The 22766-nt window shown below is 44.0% G+C and overlaps 1 protein-coding gene across 1 annotated transcript in view; it reads right to left on the bottom strand.

Annotated features, from left to right (window-relative positions):
• Window positions 1-22766, bottom strand: part of ttn.2 (titin, tandem duplicate 2) — a 212363-nt gene that overhangs the window by 134021 nt on the left and 55576 nt on the right. The window contains 27 exon segments of the mRNA XM_036132592.1: window positions 87-374; window positions 886-1176; window positions 1278-1565; window positions 3173-3460; window positions 3574-3852; window positions 3940-4221; window positions 5606-5884; window positions 6046-6333; window positions 7793-8071; window positions 8183-8464; window positions 8551-8829; window positions 11278-11559; window positions 11713-11991; window positions 12082-12369; window positions 12459-12737; window positions 14410-14688; window positions 14770-15048; window positions 15258-15539; window positions 17192-17381; window positions 17383-17471; window positions 17561-17848; window positions 17948-18226; window positions 19274-19552; window positions 19759-20037; window positions 20142-20423; window positions 20523-20801; window positions 20900-21187. Coding sequence (XP_035988485.1) covers window positions 87-374; window positions 886-1176; window positions 1278-1565; window positions 3173-3460; window positions 3574-3852; window positions 3940-4221; window positions 5606-5884; window positions 6046-6333; window positions 7793-8071; window positions 8183-8464; window positions 8551-8829; window positions 11278-11559; window positions 11713-11991; window positions 12082-12369; window positions 12459-12737; window positions 14410-14688; window positions 14770-15048; window positions 15258-15539; window positions 17192-17381; window positions 17383-17471; window positions 17561-17848; window positions 17948-18226; window positions 19274-19552; window positions 19759-20037; window positions 20142-20423; window positions 20523-20801; window positions 20900-21187 — 7344 coding nt within the window.

The raw sequence follows: 22766 nt of genomic DNA, 5'->3' as shown, positions 1-22766 counted from the left end.
CATCAAGACATTTACATGTTTTGAAATACCGTTAACTCTATGAATGCTAGGTTTAGACTTGAGTACTAAGATAACCAAGAGTTTACCTTTGACTGTGACCTTGGCCTTGCAGAACTCTGCGCCGGCATCGTTGGTCGCCTTGCAGAGGTAATCGCCTGCATCGTGTTTGGAGGCTGAGTTGATCTCCAGACTGGCTGTACCATCAGAGAAGCTGACCCTGGTGCTGCCAGCCGATGACACCTCCTTCCTGTCCTTCATCCACTGGACCTTCAGGGGCGCGGACCCGCAGACGTGACACTTGAGGCTCAGCTTGTCACCTTCATCCACAGTCACCGGTTTGAGCGGAACGTCAAACACTGGAGGCCTCTTGGCTTCTGCAGAAGCGATAAAGATGGTTTAACTTCAGCTGCCTGCGGCTTGGAAACGTCTAGAAACAAAACGCTCCCGCCAACGTGCCGGTTGGCCATCCATTTTGTTTCTGTTCAACATGTTTTAGTTTTCTTCAAAAGACAAAAATGTGAAAAGGTCAATAAAAAGTGCGAGGACGGCCACACAAACAGAGACAGAAACAAACCAAAAGAGACGGGAAGATCCCAACAGGCACTAGATCAACCTACTACAAACAGGAACAAACCAAATAACAGATGGGAACAAATAAAAGAGAATACCGTTTACCTACTAAAGCTGAAAGAAACAAAAGTTTACTTGAACTCTTTGATCTAAACAGACATAAACCTGAAAACATCCATCACATTTTTACAACCTGAGGTGTTTTTTTCTGCCGTAAATCAACAGGTTTTTCTCTTAAAAAGCCATAAGACTGAAAACGTCTCAGCAGACATTCTTTTGACACATCTGCTGATCCTGAGTGAACCTCCAACCCACCCAGGATGCCCACGGTGACGTCGCAGGAGGCTCTTCCAGCTTCGTTGGAGGCCTGGCAGGTGTACCTGCCGCTGTCGGCCACCTGGCTGCTCTTGATGCACAGCACCGCCACGTTGCTCTTGAAGCTGATGTCGTATTTGTCAGAGCTGCGGATCTCCTGGTCGTCTTTGAACCAGCTGACTGACACGGGCTGTGAGCCGGTGACCCGGCCCTCGATTTTAACCAGTTTGCCCTCCATGTCCTCCATGTGCTCCGAGGGCTTTTTGGTGAACACTGGTGGATTTTTACGCTCTGAAATCAGGAGGGAACAGAACAGTGAAGAGAAGAAGTGTGGGTTACTCGCCTATTATTTCACCTCAGAGAGGACGGAGTGTTTGGGACCACAAGAATACCTTTGACAGAGATGTCAGCGGAACAAGAGTCCTTGCCCATGTCGTTGGAGGCATGGCAGAAGTACTTCCCTGTGTCGGCTTTATCTGCCTTCAGGATGCTCAGGTGGGCGGTGTTATCCACACAGCTGATCTTATAGTTCCCGCCAGAGCGAATGTCTTTATGGTCTTTGGACCATGTGACTTTGATGGGGGCGGAGCCGGTCATGTGACACTCCATTTCGATGCTGTCACCCACCGTCACCTCCCGCGGTGACAACTTCCTGTCAAAGACCGGAGGGTACCTGGGTTCTGCAGACCCGTAAAAGAGCAGCGGGAAGATAAGACAACGAGAAATGTTTAGTTTGACACCAGGTTCATGATCTACTGACTTCATTAAGCACACAACCAGCTGGTTCTGATGGTTCTGATGGTTCTGCTGGTTCTGCTGGTTCTGCTGGCTGCATTTTGTGTCCCCAACTTTCTGCTGAGCAGCCAGAGACAAAGTTCTTCTTTTGCCTCTTTTCCACTTATTTCCAGTTTTTATGTGTAAACTTTAGGAATCGCCTCATTAAAGCTAAAAACCTTTTTCCTATTTGTTAATTTTTTATTTTTTATAGAAATTAAAGAAGTGGGAAAAAGTATCTTTATATCAGCTTCCTGGTAACAAAGATCAGATCTGAAAGTGGCTCATGCTAAGCTATTTCTTGCGTCGACCAGGGATGTTAACGATTAACGTATAGAATACACGGACGCGAGCGCGCTAGGTGCTATAGCATCATAGATCAGCTGAGAAAAGGTGCAGTTTTAGGGATTAAATCTACATTATTTGTCTTCATGTCCTTGCATCAATAAAACTCCACCAACTTAATGATGAGACACTTGACGCCAATACTTAGAAACATACTCCTCCCCAATTAGCCCCGCTAACGAGGTTCAGCCTCGTTAAGGTGGCTGACACAAACAATTACAGCAACGAGATGAAAAGGTAAAGGTAATTAAAATGCCTCCCGCTATAAATCAACAGAATTTATTACACACTTTAGACAGCAAGTCCTGTGAATATGGAGGTCGGCCTGTAATCCAGCTTCACCTACCTCAGGTTTGGACTTTCCCTAGATGAAGAGCTCCAAAATTATTACATTTAACTTTCACAAGTGATACTGGGGAAGCTTTGAAGCAGCATTATTGGGTTAGACAGCAAGAAGTTATATTAGGTCAAAAAATTAACAAATCTTATGTTTTTTTTGTACATGATATATAACATTTCCGGCTCACTGCTGAAAAGCTGCATGATTGTTACGACATCTGCAGCCCAGCAGGTTTTATGGTTTTGCTCTAAGTCTGTGCGTTTTAGTTTAGGGTTTCATGAAAATACACTAGAACAGGTGGATTGTTGTTTTATTAGTGTAATTAATTACTCAGCGGAACAGCGTAATTTCTTTGCTTTGTTTTATTGTTTTGAATCAAACTCAATAATATTGAATCGCATTTTACGATAAAATAAGTTGCATTGTTGTAGGTGTGGCACTCTAGAATAAACCGGATTAATGGAAGAGCATTTAGACGCGCTTATTTTGGCCACAAACAAGAGACGCACAACCCTGGTGTGCTGAATTTGGAGGCTTTTTCCATCAAATGACACATTGGCCAACTTTACAAAAAAAAATCCTGTGAAAATACTCAGGTACAAAGACTGGATTAAGACCGGCATTAAAGAAAAACTGCTGGAAGACCTTCGGAAAGTCTAAGGAGATAAAGATCAAGACCTCTTTAAGAGATGACAAGAAAGTCTGTCAGGAAAATATAAAGAAATTAGGATCTACACAAACAAGACTGAAACTTCATCCCAGTTAATAAACATAACATAACAATAATAAACAACAGCTCTAACTGTGGGGTCTCCATGCATCCCACACCTTGCATGGTGAGTTTGGCTCTGCAGGAGGCCGAGCCCACGCTGTTGGTGGCCACGCATGTGTACTCCCCAGAATGCATCATCTCGCCGCGGCTGATCTGCAGCACGGCCGTGTTGTCGTCGTACAGCATGGAGAACTCGCCTCCCTCCGCCAGCGGCTTGCCGTCTTTCAGCCACGACACCTCGACGGGGGAGGAGCCGGCGACGCGGCACTCGAAGCGCACCGCCTGGCCCTCCGTCTCCTGCAGGCTGGTGATCTTTTTGGGGAAGGATGGCGGCGTTTTGGCCTCTGGAGGAAACAGAACAAACAGTAGGTGTGAAGATTGTGCAGGTGAAAAGTAAATTCATTATTCATGCATGATTATTGTGTACGTCTCTAAATCCAGTTCTCTGTGGTCTTACCGAGTACATTGAGTCTACAGGTGGAGGAGGCGGAGCCGATCTTGTTCTCCGCCTTGCAGGTGTACTCCCCGACGTCAGCCTTGGTGGCTTTGCTGAGCTTCAGGCAGGCGACGCCCTTGGAGTACTCCAGCTTGCAGGTGGGGCTGGACCGCACTTTACCGTCAGCCTTGAACCAGGACACCTTGATCTCAGGCGTACCTGCCACCTGGCACTTCAGACACACGGCGTCACCTGCCGTCACCTCCATGGGTTCAAGAGATTCGACAAAGTAAGGAGGCTCTGTCGACACAAAGAAACATGAGAGTGAGGACCGACGGCGTCCATCGGCAGACGGCAGAAGTCGGCCGGCTTCAAAGGGAGACCAACCCAAAATGGACACGACGGCCTCGCTCGTGTCCGTTCCGGCGTCGTTGGACACCTGGCAGGAGTAGGTCCCCGCGGCGTCCTTGTCGTCTGTGCTGAGAGCCTCCAGGATGCAGGAGCTTTCCGTCGTGGTGATGTTGTGTTTGTAGGAAGCAAAGATCTGCTGGCCGTCTTTGAACCAGCTCACCGTGATCTTTGGCGTTCCGGTGTACGACGCCTCGAGCGTTAAAGGTTTGCCCTTCTCCACCGACACGTCCTTCAGCTTCTTGGAGAAGGCTGCCGGTTCTGACAGACAACCAAAACACCTCGTTTACTTTAAAGACGACACGATGGGACCAACTACTGTCTATGCACATCCTCATCCCACCCGTCTTTCTGGTTAGCAACACCATCATCTGAACAACTCTTCATTTATACTACTACTACTTTATTTTTAAAGCACTAACCATGTAAACTTAAAAAAAATAATCTTAAAATGAACTCTATAATGCACAGAGATTCAGTGGAGTGAAGCCAGGATAGGGTCGATGTTCTCCCTCCTCTTAACTCCAATTAAAAGATGAGCAGCAGCGTTCTGGACCGTTCAAAAAAAAAGTTAAAAAAACGAAACAACTGGACTTTTTTACGAAGTTTGAAGACGTTTCACTTTCCATCCAGAAAGCTTTCTCAATTCAAATGTCTGGAGTAGTGTGGAGCTCCAAGCTTTATATTATTGCCCAAAAAGGCCTTGTTCTGGCTTAGATAACATGCAAATTAAACCAAAGGGGTCAATGGGGAGTCATTCAGGTCATCGTTGGCCTGGTTTGTTCTGGACCATCTGAAGACGCTTAAGGGAGGACTGGCTGAGTCCACTTTAGAGAGTATTACAGTAATCAAGTCCAGTTGTAATAAAGGCATTAATTACTGTTTCAAAATGTTGTTTAAAGAGAATCGGCTTTATCTTTGTCCACTACTCCAACCTATCGATCTAGTTTAAGATCACCGTCTATTTTAAAACCCAAGTTTGAAAGGGTCAAAAATCAACAGAAGGTCGTTCACAGGAGCTGCTGGGACAAAACACCATCTCCTCTGTTTTCTTCTCATAGAAACTTAAAAAGTTTAAAGCCATCCACACTTAATGTCTTCAAGACACAATAGTAGGGGCTTGATCGAAGTGGCATGTATATCATCAGTTTAAAAATGAAAGGAGATCCCATGTTTTCTGAGTAGTGAACCCAAAGGAAGCAAATAGAGAGGAAAGCAAGCAGGGGACCAAGGACTGAGCCCTGAGGAACCCCATCATGTAGAAGAGTGGATGATTGATCAAAATCTGCTATTTTTACAGACATGGTTCTGTCTGACAAATAAGACCTAGACCGTTTTAATACAGTACCACTAGAACCAGTTTGCTTCTGTAAGCCAGATAATAAAATATTGTGGTCCACTGTATCAAAAGGTATTAGTTAGGTCAAGCAAAACAAGAACAACATATTCACCCAAATCATTATACCAGCCAAAAAAATCTCTGGGATCAGATCTCTCCTGGTTCCGCTTCTTGCTACCCTTCAAAGCTCTTCTAGACTTTATTCTTAGCATCTAAAGAACCATTATCCCTCCAGAAGGAGAGATCATTCTCATCCTGGTTCTAACTGGAACTACTAGGACTTTAGGACCCGCCGTGTTTCCAGACCTTTGATGGTGAGGTTCACGGCGCAGCTTTCTTTTCCCGCGTCGTTGATGATCTGACAGATGTACTCTCCGGCATGAGACCTGTTCACGCTGTGAAGCTCCAGGGTCACTTGGTTGTCCTTCAGGGAGAAGCTGCAGTCCTTCCCTGGCAGGATCTCCTTCGTTCCTCTGAACCATTTCAGGGTGAGGGGCGCGCTGCCCTTCACCATGGCGGAGAAGGTCACGTGAGAGCCAGGCATGGCCTCCATCGGCTGCGGCGGCACCACGAAGGATGGAGGTTCTGGGAGGAAAACAGCAGAAAGTGGGTTTAGATGTTTCACTGGAGATCTGAACGGACCTGGACAGACTATTCATTAGGTCAGAACACAGCGCCTGTTGGTATGAAACACAAATGGAGGTTTTAGGGTTTGTCCGCCACAGCAGCAGGAAGCAGGAACCCACCTTTGACGGCCAAAGTGGCCGACGTCTCGCTGAATCCGGCCTCGTTAACAGCCTTGCATTTGTAGATCCCAGAGTCTGACAGCCTCAGCGTGGGAACTCTGAGCGTGCAGCTGTTGTCGCTGAAGGAAAGCTCGCAGTTCGGCCCGCTCTGGACCTCCTCGCCATCGTGGTACCATGAAATAGTGAACGGGGGGGACCCCGACACTTTGCACTCCATCTCTGCGGCTTCTCCCACCGTCATCTTGCAGTCCTTCAGCTTCCTGGTGAAGGTTGGAGGAACCGTCTTATCTGCTCAGGAGGACACGGCCGCTTGTTAGGGAAGGCCTGGGCTGCATCTCAGTGAGTTATCATCCAAACATTTGTTTATGTGAAACCCAAAAAGGTTTGTTATCTCTGTTGATTTGGGTAATTAATGCTTTAACAAATGTCCAGATTTCAGTGGATTAAAATATTACATTTGTTGAGGCATCTAAAAGCATCTTATTGGGTTACAGGATGACTGCGTCAAAAATATCCTGCAAAATGTAAAATACAGATGCATCGTCCTCTAGTTCAGACTGCGACCCACAAAATAACTCTTTGTGTTCGGGGTTTTCTTCCTTCTCTAGGGGGGAAATTATGAGAATATAGTCGTATTTTTCTAAGAACTCTTACAAAAAAAAGTGCAGCCTTCCCCCTGCATTAAAACGAGGAATGTGGAGCAACTTGTAACTTTATACTTTGGTATCGGTTTCACAAATAAGGAAATTCTCAATGCCAATCTTTTTAGCACATCTGCATAAAATCATCTGGCGACCTCCCAAATGGATGCTAAGTTTTAGAGACTCATGGGTCTCTGGGGCTAAAATATTTGCTGTTCTGTTTGTTAAACTGTTATTTTCAAAGAAAGGAAGGTCCTTGATTTATCTTTTGAATTAGGAGGGCTTCCTCCTTATACATAATAGGTCAGAGTTAAGCTCAATAAGCAAACGCAAAATAAATCTTCTATTAGAAATTAATCAGATAATGGACTGAAGAAGAGTAAGAAAGCAGCCAAAGTTTAAAGTGCAAGTATGGAAAAAAAAAACAGGAAACCTGTAAAAACTATCATTTGAGATCATTTTAGCAATAAAATCAATTTGCTTGCTGATGTGATGAGACAAAGTTTTGGCTGCTGTGCTGTTGTGTAATTATAGAGATTAATCTCTATCAAAAAAAAAAAAATAATAAAATATATATATATATATATAATATATATATATATATATATATATATATATATATATATATATATATTATATATATATATATATATATATATATATACTCAAATATATATATGAGTTTCTACTTTTGAGTTAAATTACTGAAATAAAGTAACTTTCAATTATATTCTAATTTATGAAGATCCACCTGTGGATTTGCATTGCAAAAAAAATAAAAAATAAAATAAAGTAAAATCTTCCTGAAGTTAGATCATTTGTTCTTGATTTGAGTAGAAAGTTTAAATGATCTGCCAGTGGAATAAGATTTCTGCCCTTAAAACAGGAACAACTCATCTCCACCATCAAAATACTTATTGCACTAGCAGATAATCTTATTTACCTGCTCAAATCAAGCACAAATGCACTCATTTCAAGAACATTTTGCTTTTAGTAAAAGTAAAAGTTATGCAGTGTGCAACTCTGTCCGTTTCACACAATTAAATGAAATCAATTAAAAATAAAAGCCCTGGTGAAGCAGACTGAAACAGGAAGAAGTCACCCACCTAAAACCGTCAGGTTGATTTTACTCAGATCTTTGCCGACTTGGTTCATGACCTGGAAGGTGTACTCGCCAGAGTCCAGCTTCTCCGTGGAAAGCACGTTCAGGCTGGAGATCATCTGGGAGAAGGAGATCTTGTACTTCCTGCCGGTGGCCAGCTCCATGCCGTCTTTGAACCACTTGGGAACGAGCTCGGGCGTCCCGCACACTTTGACCTCCAGGGCGGCCATGTTGCCGGCCGTCACGCTCAACGTGTCGGGTTTGTCCACGATGGTGGCGGGCTCTAGACGCGGCACAGGAGAAGGAGGCAGAACAAACGTTCAAACAAAGCTGCAGGAGACGTGGGCGGACGGACAGAGCTGACAGAGGTAGAGAGAATTATACGATTACGAACCTAGGACAGTCAAGTTAGCGAAACACTCCACACTCCCAGCATCATTTCTCAGGTGGCAGGTGTACCTGCCCGCCACGGTTGCATCGGCCTTAAACACAGTAAGAGCGACCTGGTTGTTCTCAAAGGTGATTTTCCTGTTGTCACTGTCCCTGAGAATGTGATCCTTGTCCTGAACCCAGGACACAGTAATGGGTTCAGAGCCTTTAACAGTGGCCATAAGGGTCACCTCCTCCCCCAGCATCACTGTCATGTTTGACAGTTTCTCCACAAATGACGGCGGCTCTGAGGACAAAAACAGCGCAGAAGGCAGAGTGAGAAAGGGCCGGTGAGGCGAAGCTCCACTACTTTCAGCTCTGGTTTCTACTGACCTCGGAGTTTAACCTGAGCGTGGCAGGAGTCGCTTCCTACACTGTTCGAAACCTTGCACTCGTACTCGCCGGCGTCCGAAGGCTCTATCCCAATGACATGCAGGGTGGCGGAGCTGCCCTCGCTCACCATCTTATACTTCCTGCTCTCCATCAGAGGCTTCCTGTCCTTCAACCAGGCCACCTGGAACGGAGCTGAACCGCTCATCTCGCAGTACAAGCTCACGTCTTTACCCTTCAGCCCCTCAACAGGCTGGGGTACTTTCACAAACGCAGGCGGGTCTAAAGAAAGATCAGGAAACCGTTACAGAGGCATGAACCCACACAGTTAATCACAGCTAAGCCTCAAAGCTGACCGCTGCAACAAAACTTTTCGTTTTGGTAAAACCAAAATCTTTTTCTGCTACCGAGGGTTGTTGGGTTGGATATACGATTAAAAGGCATCTAAACTGTCCATAAATATCTGAGATGAACCTGGAATAAATCTGTTCTACGAGTGAAAGCTTCATAAACATCTGAGTTAAGTTTTAAACGTCTTATTGCTGGAATTGACAAGAATAACAAGATGTTGAATGCTTGTTTTACGGGGATGCAACTGGCTGCACATTAATCATTGTGGCTGTGGTCACAAAACTACAATTAACAGTAAATTATGGCCCTTATTATTTTAGAAATCTGAATGCAAATTTCACTAAATCCTGAATGCAGGAACGGATTATTAAGATTTATTGTAATTTATCTTATTTTTACTGAAGAAACTTGTTTCTTCATGCAGGTTCTCAGGATAAAGATTGCGTGTTTGAAATAATAAATTTTGCATTCAGAGGTTTCATTATATCCAGGAAGCGTCTCATCAGCACATTTTTACATCGCAGTTTTGGGAGAAATTAGCTGAGCGATGACTTCATGTCGTTAGGCAGCTCTGATTGGAGGTTCTGTTTCAGGCTAAACAACGGCATTTAAATCTTTATTCATAATATCCTGGATGTGTCTTTGCAGTAGGACTGGGCAATATATTGAGATTTAAAAAATATCAAGATCTTTTTAAAAGAGATATAAAATGTTATATTATAATTATACATTTATGTTTTCCAGTGGGTTTTCTTATTCCACTGTTTGTTAAAAAATATGCCAGCGAGATTTTTGGGATAGAGACGCCTTTTTATAGTTACTTTATGAAAAGAAACACGTATTGTGATAAATATCATATATCAGGACTACGCCTAAAAACATTGAGATATTATTTCTGGTCCATAACGTCCAGCTCTACTTTGATGCCTTCGCAGCTAAACATGTCCATGTCTCAGACAAAAATCCTCTTTCTATCTGCCAATCTTTTAATTTTTAAGCAAGAAAACGTAATTGTGAAAATATCTTGATCTAAAAGGGTGAAAACTGGTGTTACAGGCTTTTATTTTCCTCCTTAGATCATTTCTGTTGTTTTTTGTGACTTAAAGGTGCATCTCTATATATTTGATTATTGTCAAAAAGTTAACTTATTTGATTAATTGTTTTATGCTAAAAGTAAAAACTAATGTGTTATATTGATTAATCCCAGACAAGGTGAAATACTTTAGTTGCTTGGTTCTGTTAATGATGATTATGGCCAAAATTCAGATTATCAGAAAATTTAAATATTACATAAAATCAACATAGAACCCTCAGAATAACAGAAATAAAAGCTTAAAATATAACACTGTGTGTAACAAATCTATGTATACTTTTTACCTTTTCAGTAGAATTAATGAATTAATTAACTTTTAGATGATTCTGTGATTGACTGAAATGCAACTGCATAAAATAAACAAGGGATTAAAAACTGTTAGAAGTCAGGGCTGCCGAGGTCAACGTGTGTTGCCTCCAAGGAAGAAAAAACAAACAAGTGTAGTTTTAGTGAAATTAAGTCAGATCAGCAGGAGATGGATTATGTCTGGGAATACGAAAGGAGGAACTGTTAAAATGTAAAAGCAGTTAGTTGTTCATTGTAAATGTGCAGAAACCACAGTTTCTGTGTTTAAGCTGAAATGTTTGGTCTACACATTCTCTGAAATAGTGAGTTTAGATCATTTAGAAGATTAAAAAGGGTTAATTGGTCTCTCTAAATCTCCCTCAGGTGTGACTTTGTTCATGGTTGTTTGTCCTGGGAGGACGGCTGGTTCTCGTCCCATGACTGCTGGAGGTGGACACGCAGGTGTGGACAGTGGATGGACGGTTAAAATGTAAACGGTGGTTAGGGGCTGTGAGTTAATTTCAGGTAAAATTGATGGAGAATATGTTTTAGTTACAAATTAAAAGGCAATTTTTGCATGAATTACTTCCTTGGAGGATCAGTGTTGACTGGACCACAGCCCAGATGACGTATTCAGACGGTGTTAAAGGGATTATTATTTAGTAAAAAGGGAGAAATGACCAGTATGCCTGGTGATAAACTTCAGGGATGGGAATGAGTTGAAATCAGATGTTGGAAGATTTAGGAAGTAGGATTTAGTGACGTTACGGTCAGTATGGGTGAGATATTGAAGCTACTGAGGAAATATGTTAGGATCTAATTTTGAAGAGCATGTTTGTTAATAGGTTTACAAATACAGTGTTTAATTTGAGAAAAAGGCAGAAGAATCTGATGAATGATTAAGATTCAGGTTCAGGACGGAGGTCAGGGAGAGTTGTTACGGATGCTTTAAACGTGAGCGCCGACACATTAGAGGTGTTAGCAGTCCGGGGGAGGCTGACCTTTCACCGTAAGCGTGGTGCTGCAGCTCACGCTGCCAGCATCATTGTGAGCTTCACAGGTGTAAACTCCGTCATCGTCAAAGCTGCTGGACAGGAGCTCCAGGACAGCTAGCGAGTCAACAAACGACGTCCTGTGGTTGCCCCCGTCCGACACCTTGGTGTCGTGTTTGTACCAGGTCGCTGTCAGGGGGGCCGAGCCGCGCACTTTGCACTCCAGGCGGAGTGATTCGTGCCGCTTTACAAACTTAGCGGCGGGAAGTTTCAGCACAAACTCAGGTGGTTCTGGAAGGCCGAAACACAGACAGACCGTCAGCAGCTGGACGCGAACAGGACGGACAGTAGCAGAGCAGACAGTCATGCAGCGAAGGCAAGGCAGTAAAGTCTGAGAACAACGGGTGAGACCACCGCTCTGGGCGGAGAAAATGAGAGTCCAACCTTTGACAGTCAAATCTGCACTACAGCGCACAGAACCAGCATCGTTGCTGACTTGGCAAGAGTAAAGTCCGCTCTGAGCGACGGCCACCGAGTAGAGCTCTAAGAAGCAGGACGTTTCATCCACGCCCGTGAAGCACGTGGGCCCGGTCATGAGCTCCGTGTCGTCCTTGAACCATTTGACCGTGAAGGGCGGCGTGCCCGTGAACGTGCTTCTGAAGCGCACCGAGGCGCCGGGCAGAGCCGCCTGGGACTCGGGCGGCGCCACAAAGCTGGGAGGCTCTGAGGGCAACACAATACACCGGGTTAAAGAGGTACTCACCTTCGGCGCCGGCACATTACGACCGGTCAAACGGAGGAGCGGTGTCTGACCTGTGACCATGAGGGCTCCGCTACATTCACAGCTCCCAGCCGCATTGGTCAGTTTGCAAGAGTACGAGCCGGCATCAGATCGCTCTAGCTGCTCGATCTCCACAGACACAGAGTTGTCCTGCTGAATCAGTTTGTGTTTGACGCCGCTGGAGATTTTACTCCCGTCTTTCTGCCACTCCACGGAGATCGGGAGGGAACCGGATATTTTACAGCAGATCTGAACAAAGGAGCCCAGAATCTCCTGCATGTCTACCAGCGGTTTGATGAAGCTGGGAGGAATTACTTGCTCTGTCACCAAAAGAGGAGTAAGAAGGTCAATATGGTTGAGTCAGCGGGTCGTTAGTGTAATTCATCAGCTGGGGGGGGGTCACACCAACCTAATACAACCACTTTAACTTTGCAGGAGCAGCTGCTGATGTGGTTGGACACCTCAAACACGTACTCTCCGTCATCCGCTCTCTGAGCTCCCTGAATCTTCAGGCTGCTGATGTTGTTCTCAAAGATCAGCTTGTGCTGCCTGATGGACTGCAGCTCCTTGCCGTCTTTCATCCACCTCACCTTGAGCTCAGGAGAGCCTTTCACCTTACAGTCCAGACTGACCGGGTCTCCCACGGTTACCTTTAGCTCCTCGGGTTTCTCTAAGATCTGAGGAGGCTCTACAACGCACAGCAAAGTCGACATTTAAGAGGTTATTCGGTTTGATATTCCCTCACTGGCCACTTTATTAGGTACACGGGAGCAAAACTAGGTGCATTTAGCCATCTAGAGGTGGTTAAGACAACTTCAAAACGAGTAGAAGAAGGAAAACATGGCCAACAGGGTGCCAGACAACCTATTTCAGTGTTTTGGAAACTTCTGATATACAGAGAAGGGTAAAAAAAGAGAAAATATCCACTGAGCAACAGTTTGCAAGTTAATGGTCTGTTGATGTCAGAGCAGACTAGTAAAAAATGACATAAAGTAAACAGTAGCTCAGAACCCATTTGATCCAGCTAGGACCAGAGTTCTCAGTCCTGGTCTGTAGTACCCACCAAACTGCTTGCTTTAGACGTTCCACCCCCCCCTGCTGCTCCCCAGACTTAACTGAGTTGGGGTCTAACAGGCTTCTACAGTAGTTACTAATAATGCAATTTCTTCAGGCATGCTAGACCAGAGACTCATAAAAACATGGTGGACAGAGAACCACTGAGCTGAGGTACGTGGAATACCATCTCTGAATAAAGAATGTGTAAAACCTTGCAGCAGATGGGCCACAGCAGCAGAAGACCACGTCTGCCAGATAAAAACAGGAAAACTGCTAAACTAGACAATAATTAAAAGCAACGTTGCCTCATCTGATGAGACTCTAATGCAGCTCTGACATTCAAATGGTAGGATGAAACACCATGTAGACATTGATCCATCCTGCCTTGTATCACCAGTTCAGCCTGGTGGTGGAGGCACAATGGTTCAGTGGATATTTCTTTACCAGCAGTTGAGTTTTATTCAATTGCCACAACCTGAGTATTGATGCTAAGCCTGATCATCTGTTTAGGACCAGTGTAAACATCTTTTCATGGTTGCTTCCTGTAGGATATTGCACCACCAAAGAGCTCAAATTATCTTAAACTCGTTTCTTAGACATGACAACCAGTAACTGTACTCCAGTGATCAACAGAGCAGCTTTGTGATGGGGAGGGACCAGAAATTTGCATCATGGATGTGCAGCCAACAGACCTTAAAGTGTAACTCATCCTGATGTAAAGCCCCGCCCCAGACACATTTTGAAAAATGCCACCAAAGTGGGCGGTCCCAGAGACATGGATGAGTGATGGGCGTTTAAGGCAGAGCTCGTTGCTGCGGCGGTTGGGGTGAGGGAAAGTGACGCGTTGAAACATGCAGCGACCAGAGCGACATCTGGTGGTTTTGCCACAGATTTGTCTTTTAAGGTGGAGGATTTTTCACAACCCAAATGGAGGCTATGGTGACGAAAACATGTACATGAAAATTCAACTGTAGTAGCCACCTTCAACCCTAAGAGGGCGGCACTGAGACGGTTTTAAGACAAACTAATCTAGTTCACATAAAAATGAAAAGAACTGCATAGTAGCATTAAAGGAGCACCTTTAGGCCCAGTTTATACCGTTTATTAGCTAAGTAGATTTTAAGATGAGTTACACTTTAAGCAACTGTGTGACGCTACCATGTTGATTTGGACCGAAATCTCTGAGGTATATTTCTGGGAGCTTGTTGAAACTACAGTACAAAGAACGCGGTACAGGCAAGATGTAGATAATGGCCAGGAAGTGTGAAGAGTACGGAGTGAGGATCACTGGTTGAGCAGGTTACCTTGCACTGTGAGCGTGGCGAAGCACTTATCCTGCCCAGCCTCATTGATTACCTGGCAGGTGTATCTACCTGCCTGAGAGGCTTCACAGGCAGCGATCCTGAGAGTCGCCACATTGTTTTCAAACGTTCTCTCAATGTTTGGATCCTCCACAATCCAGCTCTCATCTTTCTGCCACTGGACAGAAAGAGTGGGAGAACCCACCACAACGCACTGAAACTCTGCCAGTTTACCCAGGACAGTAACGCTGTCCTCCATCCTCCTGGTAAATGTTGGAGCAACTATTGGAGAAACAACGTTAAGTTAGCAGTTTTCACTTCAAATTCTAAAGATAGGGGATTTTTAAATCTGAAGAAACCAACCTTTAAGGCTCATAGTCGTCTTACAAGTACAGCTCCCCACCTCATTAGCTACAGTACACTGATATTCACCCACATCCACACCATCACACCTGTGGATCTCTAGGGCCAAAGTGTCATTCATCTGGGAGAAGCCATGTTTGGCACTGGGCTTGATCTCTTTACCATCTTTGTGCCACGTTATCTCAAACGGACCTGTTCCAGCAACCTGGCACTCAAAGCAGGCCGACGAACCCTTCACAACATCAGCTGGAGAAAGTTCCTTAATAAAAGATGGCGGCTCTGAGGCAAGAGAAGACAAGCCGTCACATAACTTTATCTCAGGAGGCCATTTTCTGGTCAATATTCGATGCTATCAATTGTTTATCGATTTAGCTTGGAAGGTTCATTAGGCTGTTTTTAATTTTTCTCATTAAGGAACCAAACATAGACAAATCTGTGCCAGTTTAACTCTTCTGGTAGCTCCTTCAGATTCTCAGAGCCCAACCAACCTTTGACTTTGAGCTCCATGCTGCAGCTCTCACTGCCAGCCTCATTGCGAGCCTCGCAGTAGTAAAGGCCGCCGTCTTTGGTTTCAGCCCCGCAGACTTCCAGCGTGGCCACAGAGTTAACAAAGGCCATCTTGTAGCGATCACTGGCGCTGATCTCAGAGCCCTCTTTAAACCAGTAGATGTCTATCTCAGGCGTGCCGGTCACCTGGCACTCAAACACTTTGCTTTGACCCGGACGCACCACGGACACACGGGCCGGGGTCCGCGTGAATTTAGGAGGCTCTGAGAATTAAAATAAAAACCTAATAAATAACCTGGAGAAACTATTATGATTATTGCTGCTGTCTACAATGACAATTGTCTCTTCAGCTACTTTCAAATGGTCTAGACTCATGGTTCTCAAAGGTCTGTGGTACCTGGGCTGGCTTTAGTAATTATTCGTTTTAAAAAAGCTGGTATTACCGTATTTTTTCAGACTAGAAGGCGCACTTGAAATCCTTAAATTTCTTAAAAAGTGATGGTGTGCCTTATAATTCGGTCCAAAAAATATGTCAATTATTTGCAAGGTAAACATGATTGGTAGTTTTCAGATTTTTATTTTGGCCTTGTAGATACAAGGCAGCCATATTTGATTTGAAGTTTGGCGCTTATGAGGAACCACAACTTTTCTACTTGGAAATGTGACTTCCTGGTGTTTTCTGTTCCAATTTTTTACTTTCACTTTCAAAGCAGAATAACACCACAGCCTTAAATCAATCAATCGTGCAGTGCCTGTGGATAAGACCCTAATCAAGCCTAAGTCCCATTGTACCACAGTTTCATAATGTCTATCTGGTATATTTATCTGTATGGTGTACTTGGAAATCATAATATTGACTGAGGTGACACTTGTAGTGCGTTCCATTTGTCCTCAGTAGTCAGGAGTCCCGACCTCCGGATCAGAAAATTTAACTGGAACGGCCCCTAAAGTCAGTATTACGAGTCGGAAACTCGGTGCAACAGCATGGTAGACTTTGGTATTCATGATGGCTACTACTCACCACAACATTGCCTGAAACCTCATACTTTGACTGATTGCAGCAGCTCCTTGTTATTTATGAAACATTTAGTCAATCGTACAGGTGCTGGCTTTCAGTTTTCATCAGACGGGATGTCTCAGCTCTGTTTGCACAAAATAGAACAGCCTAGAACAGCATTACTGTCAATGTTATTGTTTTAAAGGAGTTATACGTAATACTGACACCTTGTGGCTAAAATCGGTACTACAGCCTGCCAGTCACAACTATCTAATATGCCGTTTTAAACGGTGTGTTGCTGCTGCGAATTTTCACTTTCACAGAATAGGTCTATGTTGTTGCTGATCTAGTTCTGGTCTGCTTCATTTACTAGCTTTCACATCTGCAGGCTGCTGCCAAAATAAAATACCAAATGCTGCGCTCTGTTTTAAAAAAAACCCATGGAACTCTCATATGATTGGCTCAGGAACCAGGAAGTAAATATGGGCTACACTCTGAACTAAAGTAGTTCCGGACCGAACCTCTAGGTTTGAAAGGTGAAAAATGTGACTAGTGTTGATGTAGAGGACCAATTTTTTAAAGGAAATTTTACTTCCATCCTGGGTGATGGAATGATTTAGGTTAATATCTGACTTATTGCTCCTTTAACAACAGTACGAGTGTCTGACAAGGGAAACTGGAACAAAAAAAGCTGGCAATGACGTAATCTGCAACTCGTTAGTTCTGACCTCTGAGGCAAAAGGAACGCACCGTTGATGTGAAAACATTGAGAACCACTGGTTTAGACCATTAAAGGTGAGCTATGAAGTGCAGCATTATTCAGAACACGCAACTACAACTTTTCTTTAAATTACAGAATAGAAACAAATCAAAATGTGCAACGACAAGCAATCAATATACAAAATAATGACAAAAGACCTTTGACAAAAAGATTTGCTTGGCAGGAAGTGGAGCCCACATCGTTGTGGATTTCACAGGCGTATTCTCCAGAGTCTGAGCTCTTAGCGAAGAAGAGCTCCAGTGAGCTAGACGTGTTGTCTTTGATCACAGAGCAGTCGCTACTTGATACAATCTCCTTCTTGTTTTTAAACCATTTGATGGTGAGAGGGCGGCGTGCCAGAGAGAAGCACATTAAACTGGACCTTTGATCCAGGTAAAACATTCATGGATTCAGGTTTTTCAAGAATGCTTGGTGGCTCTGAAAGAGAAGAGTCGCCAAAAATACTTTCAGTTAGCTTTTCGTTCTTTTTTAGGGGCAAGAAACAACACAAATCAAAGCTTTCAGACCTTTCACAAACAAGATCCCTGAGCACTGGACTGTCCCCGCTTTGTTTTTGGCGATGCAGGTGTAACTTCCACCATCTTTAAGGTGAAGGTCAGAGATTTCCAGGCAAGCAACACTCTCAAAGAAAGTACATTTGTGTTTCTCATCAGCCTGGATCTCCTTCTCATCTTTGTACCACTGGACAGTAATGGGCAGGGAGCCCGACACGAGGCATTCCAGATGAGCGAACGATCCCTTAATACCTTCTGTCTGCTTTAGTTTTCTCGTAAAGGATGGAGGAATTATTTGATCTGACACGAATAACACAAAAACAGGGGTTACAAGCTGCAAATCTGGGTGGAATAAAGCAAAGTTTGCTGAAAATTTAATTGTACACATTAAGCACTGACCGAGAACCGTGAGAGAGGCTTCGCAAGAACTTTGTCCGACATCATTAGAGATCTCAAAGCTAAATTCACCACTGTCGCTTTTCTCAGTTTTGACAATCTTGAGCACAGAGCTGGTGTCTTTGGTCTGTACTTTAAACCTCTGGCCAGATGTCAGCTCCTTGCCAGCCCTCAGCCATTTGGCCTTCAGGGGTTTGGTCCCGGAGAACCGGACCTCCAGTGTGGCCGGATCCCCCTGAGTCACACTGATGGACTTGGCCTCCTCTGTTATCTTAGCGGGTTCTGGGACACCAAGAAGAATGCCAGGCAAGATATCACAGACAGAGTGTCTTAAAAGGAAAATTAACACTTCTGGTTCTTGTTTACTAGTAGAGTCAAACTGTTCCCTTCTCCCCAGCAATTGGGTCTACCAAAAATTTGCAGGTATTTTGTCCAGTGAGGTTGATGGATGCTACCATCTCTGCTAAACTCTTAATGCTAACTGCTTGATTCAGAATTATAAACATTCAAAGTGGATGGGAAGGTCCGGGGGAGAGGCTGAACATAAAAAGAGTAGATTTTGAGATGAGTCAAAACATAAGGTCCCCTCATTGTATTGTTGAGATTGTTTTCGTGACCTATGGTAATTTATGGCCCTTAGGAAAATTAAAGGAGCCCTGTACTGACATCATGTGGTCAGGTTGGGGAAGTGCGTAATCTCCAGCAGTGGAAATGACGAGCCAAATCAAACTATGCTTTAACTTTTGCTCACTTAATTTAAATCTCTTTTAAGATGTATTCATTAAATATTTAAACTTTTTTTTCCTTCCATTAGCAACAGGTTAGCATTGCAAGTACATTATAATCTTCCATATCTATGCGGCACGTGCCTATATCCTTTTGCTCATTTAGACAGGATGAATGCCCATTTTGAGAGGGACAAATATCTAAGGTGTAACAACAAGAAATTATAAGTGCTCGAACAGAAGGACAACTAAACTTTTCCTGCTCCTTAATGTTTCATCTCTCATTGAACGTCTTCAGCTCTGATTTTAGACTGGGAGTTCAAGCCTTTCCCATTGATTTTACTCAACGTCCTTTTATAATCTGCCGTTTTTTGGCTGTTTTTGGTTGGACTGAATTGGATAATAAAAACTACACTGAATTGAGTCAACTAGAGCCAAATTAGATTGTTTATACCTGGATATGAATTGGACCCCTTTGCCTTGAGGTTATATTTATTTAAATAAACTGAAAGGAGTTCTTTGTTACACACTGATGACTTGACTGGTTTCATAGTAGGCATTGGTGTAAACAGGAGGACAAACCAGTTTAAAAAGTTTAACCAACCTTTAACCGTCAGCACAGCAGAGCAGGTCTGGCTACCAGCCTGATTCTGAGCCTGGCACGAGTATTTGCCTCCATGTTCGCTCTGCAAGCCGCCGATGTGTAGCAGGGCAGTCTTGTTCTCATATGAAATGTGAACATTTTCAGCCTCTTTGAGCTCATGGTTGTCTTTCAGCCAAGACACGGTAATGGGCTCAGAGCCCTTCAGTGTGCACTGGAGAGACACGTCGCTGCCCACCAGCGAACTCAGGTTCTCAAGCTTTTGGACAAAAGACGGCGGTTCTACAAGCAAAAGATGGTAGACGACAGTTATTAGCGTCTCATGGTCCCACACCTGTCCAGCCTGAACCTCTGGGTTTTGGACTGACGTTTAACTGATAAAACGCATTGTCCGTCCGTCCGTTGTCTTCCGCTTAAAAACGCATTGTGAAAAACACAAAGAGAAACACAATAGACACAAAGAGAAAACCCAGCTGCATGAAACCAACCTTTCAGCTTCACTTGACATTCACAGGTTGATTTCCCCACTTCGTTCTCCACAGTGCACTGGTACAAACCGGCGTCTGCCGCCTCGACCGCCTGCACCTGCAGCGCCACCAGGTCGTCTTTCACTGTGATTCTGTGTCTTTTGTCATTTCTGATCACTTTAGAGTCTTTATTAAACGACACGGTGAAAGGAGCAGAACCAGAGACCTGGGCCTCCAGCATCATCTCAGACCCTTTCACCACATCTTTGGACTCCAAGCTACGTACAAATACCGGCGGTTCTAGAACACAGTATTGATGCGTGTCATTGAACAACGTCTAAACTTTGACTGCAGGTTAAATAAATGTGTCTTTACTAAAACCACATTTAAGCAGCTGAACCAACCTTTGACAGTAACTGTACTGCTGCAGCGATCGCTGCCGGCTTCACTTGACGCCACACAGACATAATCTCCACTGTCCCCGACTGCACAGTTCAATATTTCAAGAGTTGCCTCCACGTCAGTCGCACTAATTGTGTATTTGGGACCGGAGCTGATCTCCATCTCGTCCTTGAACCATTTGAAGCTGATGACGGGACTACCCGACACTTTGCACTCCAGCCTGGCGGAGTCGCCGCTGGTGACGAGCTTGGTGGCGTCGAGCTTCCGCACAAACGCAGGCGGCTCTGGGAGAAGAGGTTAAGATCCGTTTACAGGACAGAAGACATGTTAGTGTCACATCAATGTCAGGGTTGTAGGGACGTGTTCATGCTGAGGACAAGCACCTTTCACAAAGAGGACTGCAGAGCAATCCACTTTCCCAGCGTCGTTGGACACCTGGCAGGTGTACTTAGAGGAATCAGCGGGCTTCACCGATTGAAGCTCCAGAGAGCTGGATGACGCGTCTTTCTTTATGAAATAAATGCCTCCAGTTACAACCTCTTTTTCCTCTTTGAACCATTTAACAGCCAGAGGAGCAGTCCCAGTGAAGGCTGCTCTGAAGGAGACTTTGGCTCCTGGTACAACGTCCTGGTTGTCGGGTTTCTCTGTGAACGCTGGGGGCTCTGGAGGCCATCGATAAAACAAAAGCTCCTGTCATGTTAACAGGAAATGCTGAGAACATCACGCAGAAGACAGACACAAACAAAATAAGACAGGTAACCTTTGACGTAGAGCGTGCCGCTGGTTTCTTTAAAGCCAGCGGAGTTGGTGGCTCTGCATTTATAAACCCCGGAGTCGGCCTTCTCCAGCCGACTGACTCTCAGCGTGGCAGAGCCGTCTTTGAACTCCGACTGAAACTTGGCTCCCAGCTCCACTTCCTGCTCATCCTTGAACCAAACAATGCTCATGGGCTGGGAGCCAGACAGCTTGCAGTCCAGGGACACGTCGTTACCAATGTTGCCGTCGACTCTTTTCAGCGATTTGGTGAAAGTTGGAGGCATAATCCGATCTGGTAGTTGAAGAAAAAGTACCTTGTTTATAAAGAGCTGCTCAGCTAAACACAGAGAAAACCAAACTGTGGGCAGTCTCTAAGTAGGTGCTGAATCTACTTTATAGCTTTATTAACGGTTCACTTGCAGAAGATCTTCCTTGTCCCTGGCAGTAAAAACCAACTTATACTAATGTAGGTCTGATGAATAACAAGTCATGAAATGCTGCACTAATCTACAGGTGGTCATTTTAACCGAGCCTTGGAGGTAAAAGCTGTTACTTTCTAAAGTCCTGGTACACAGAGTCCTTCATAATGTTTGGTACTTTGACCTATTTTTCTTTGCATTCTCAATCTGCTCCAGGGTTTTGTTTAAGCTCCATGTCTCCTCCCAGAGGAACATGCAAGAAAAGAGAAATCCTTCTTTAGGAAAACTGGCTGGAGAAGCATCTGCATCGCTGCAGGAGAAGCTCCTACCATCCTTCCCTCTCCTGCTCCATCCTGCTGGTTCTCATGAACAAGACACACAGATTCTTGAACTCCAAGACTGACATTAGCCACAAAAAGATGGGAGATGAAAAGATTGAAGAGAGGCTGCAGAGTTCTGGAAAATTATATTCTGGACCTCCGAGTCCGAGAAAAGCCCAGATCAGAGAGATGGGCAGGAAGTGTGGGGTTGGAGTAGGGCTAGGCGATAAATTGATTTTATCGATTAATTCAAATTTGCAAATTTATAACCTGAAGATATAATTTTGCGAAAATCCAGATTTTTTATTATATATATTTTTTTGCCAATGAACTCTCCTGGGCTTCCATGAAATGTATCAGTCCCGAAAGGAAAAAATGTTTTGCTAATGACAATGCTAATGCAATGTTGAATATTTGTTCAGGAAAATATATTGTTAAATCCTCCAAAGAGGAAACTTTTTTACCCTAAGATGAGGCAACTTCATTTATTCATTTTATTTTTAAGTTGCTGTGAAGTGACACAAGTGAAGACGTGTTTTTAGACGTGTAATATAATGTTCTGTGTTATAGTTTCATTATTTACTATGACAGTGCCTACTTGTTTTATATGCACGTTTTAATGCTCGTAATAAGCTAGACTTTGAATTTCAGATGAGATTATTGATATAAAAGTAATTAAAAAGAATAATTTTAGCAAATTCTTTTTATGAATCAAAAAGGGACAAAAATCAATAAATCGGATTCGGTAAAAAATAAATAATAAACAATATTATTTTTAAGCCATATCGCCCAGCCTTTTGTTGACTTTTGTTATGGAAAGACTTCTCATGCCATCATCTGCAGGGGAAGAGCCTTAAAAGGGAAAATCCCAGCAGAACAAGCAGGAGTGGACGGATGCTAAAGAACAGGCTCAGCAGGTCTTCATCTGAGAAGATCTGAGAAAGTTCAACTTCAGAATCCAGGTGGGGAAAGCAAGCCAAGGTAGCTCATCTCTGCCGTGAGAAAGCAATGAACCACACCTGAAACAAAGTAAGGCTGATGTGCTAAAATCCCTCATTAATGTGGTTTGTTGCTCAGAGAGAGGGAGTGGACAATGGAGCGGGCCTCTTCGTCAAATCTTTTATCCTCTGGG

The sequence above is a fragment of the Fundulus heteroclitus genome, unplaced genomic scaffold, assembly GCF_011125445.2.
Source record: "Fundulus heteroclitus isolate FHET01 unplaced genomic scaffold, MU-UCD_Fhet_4.1 scaffold_53, whole genome shotgun sequence".
Taxonomy (NCBI): domain Eukaryota; kingdom Metazoa; phylum Chordata; class Actinopteri; order Cyprinodontiformes; family Fundulidae; genus Fundulus; species Fundulus heteroclitus.
The sequence above is the reverse complement of the archived record's forward strand: the minus strand, read 5'-3'. Positions and strand labels throughout refer to the sequence as shown.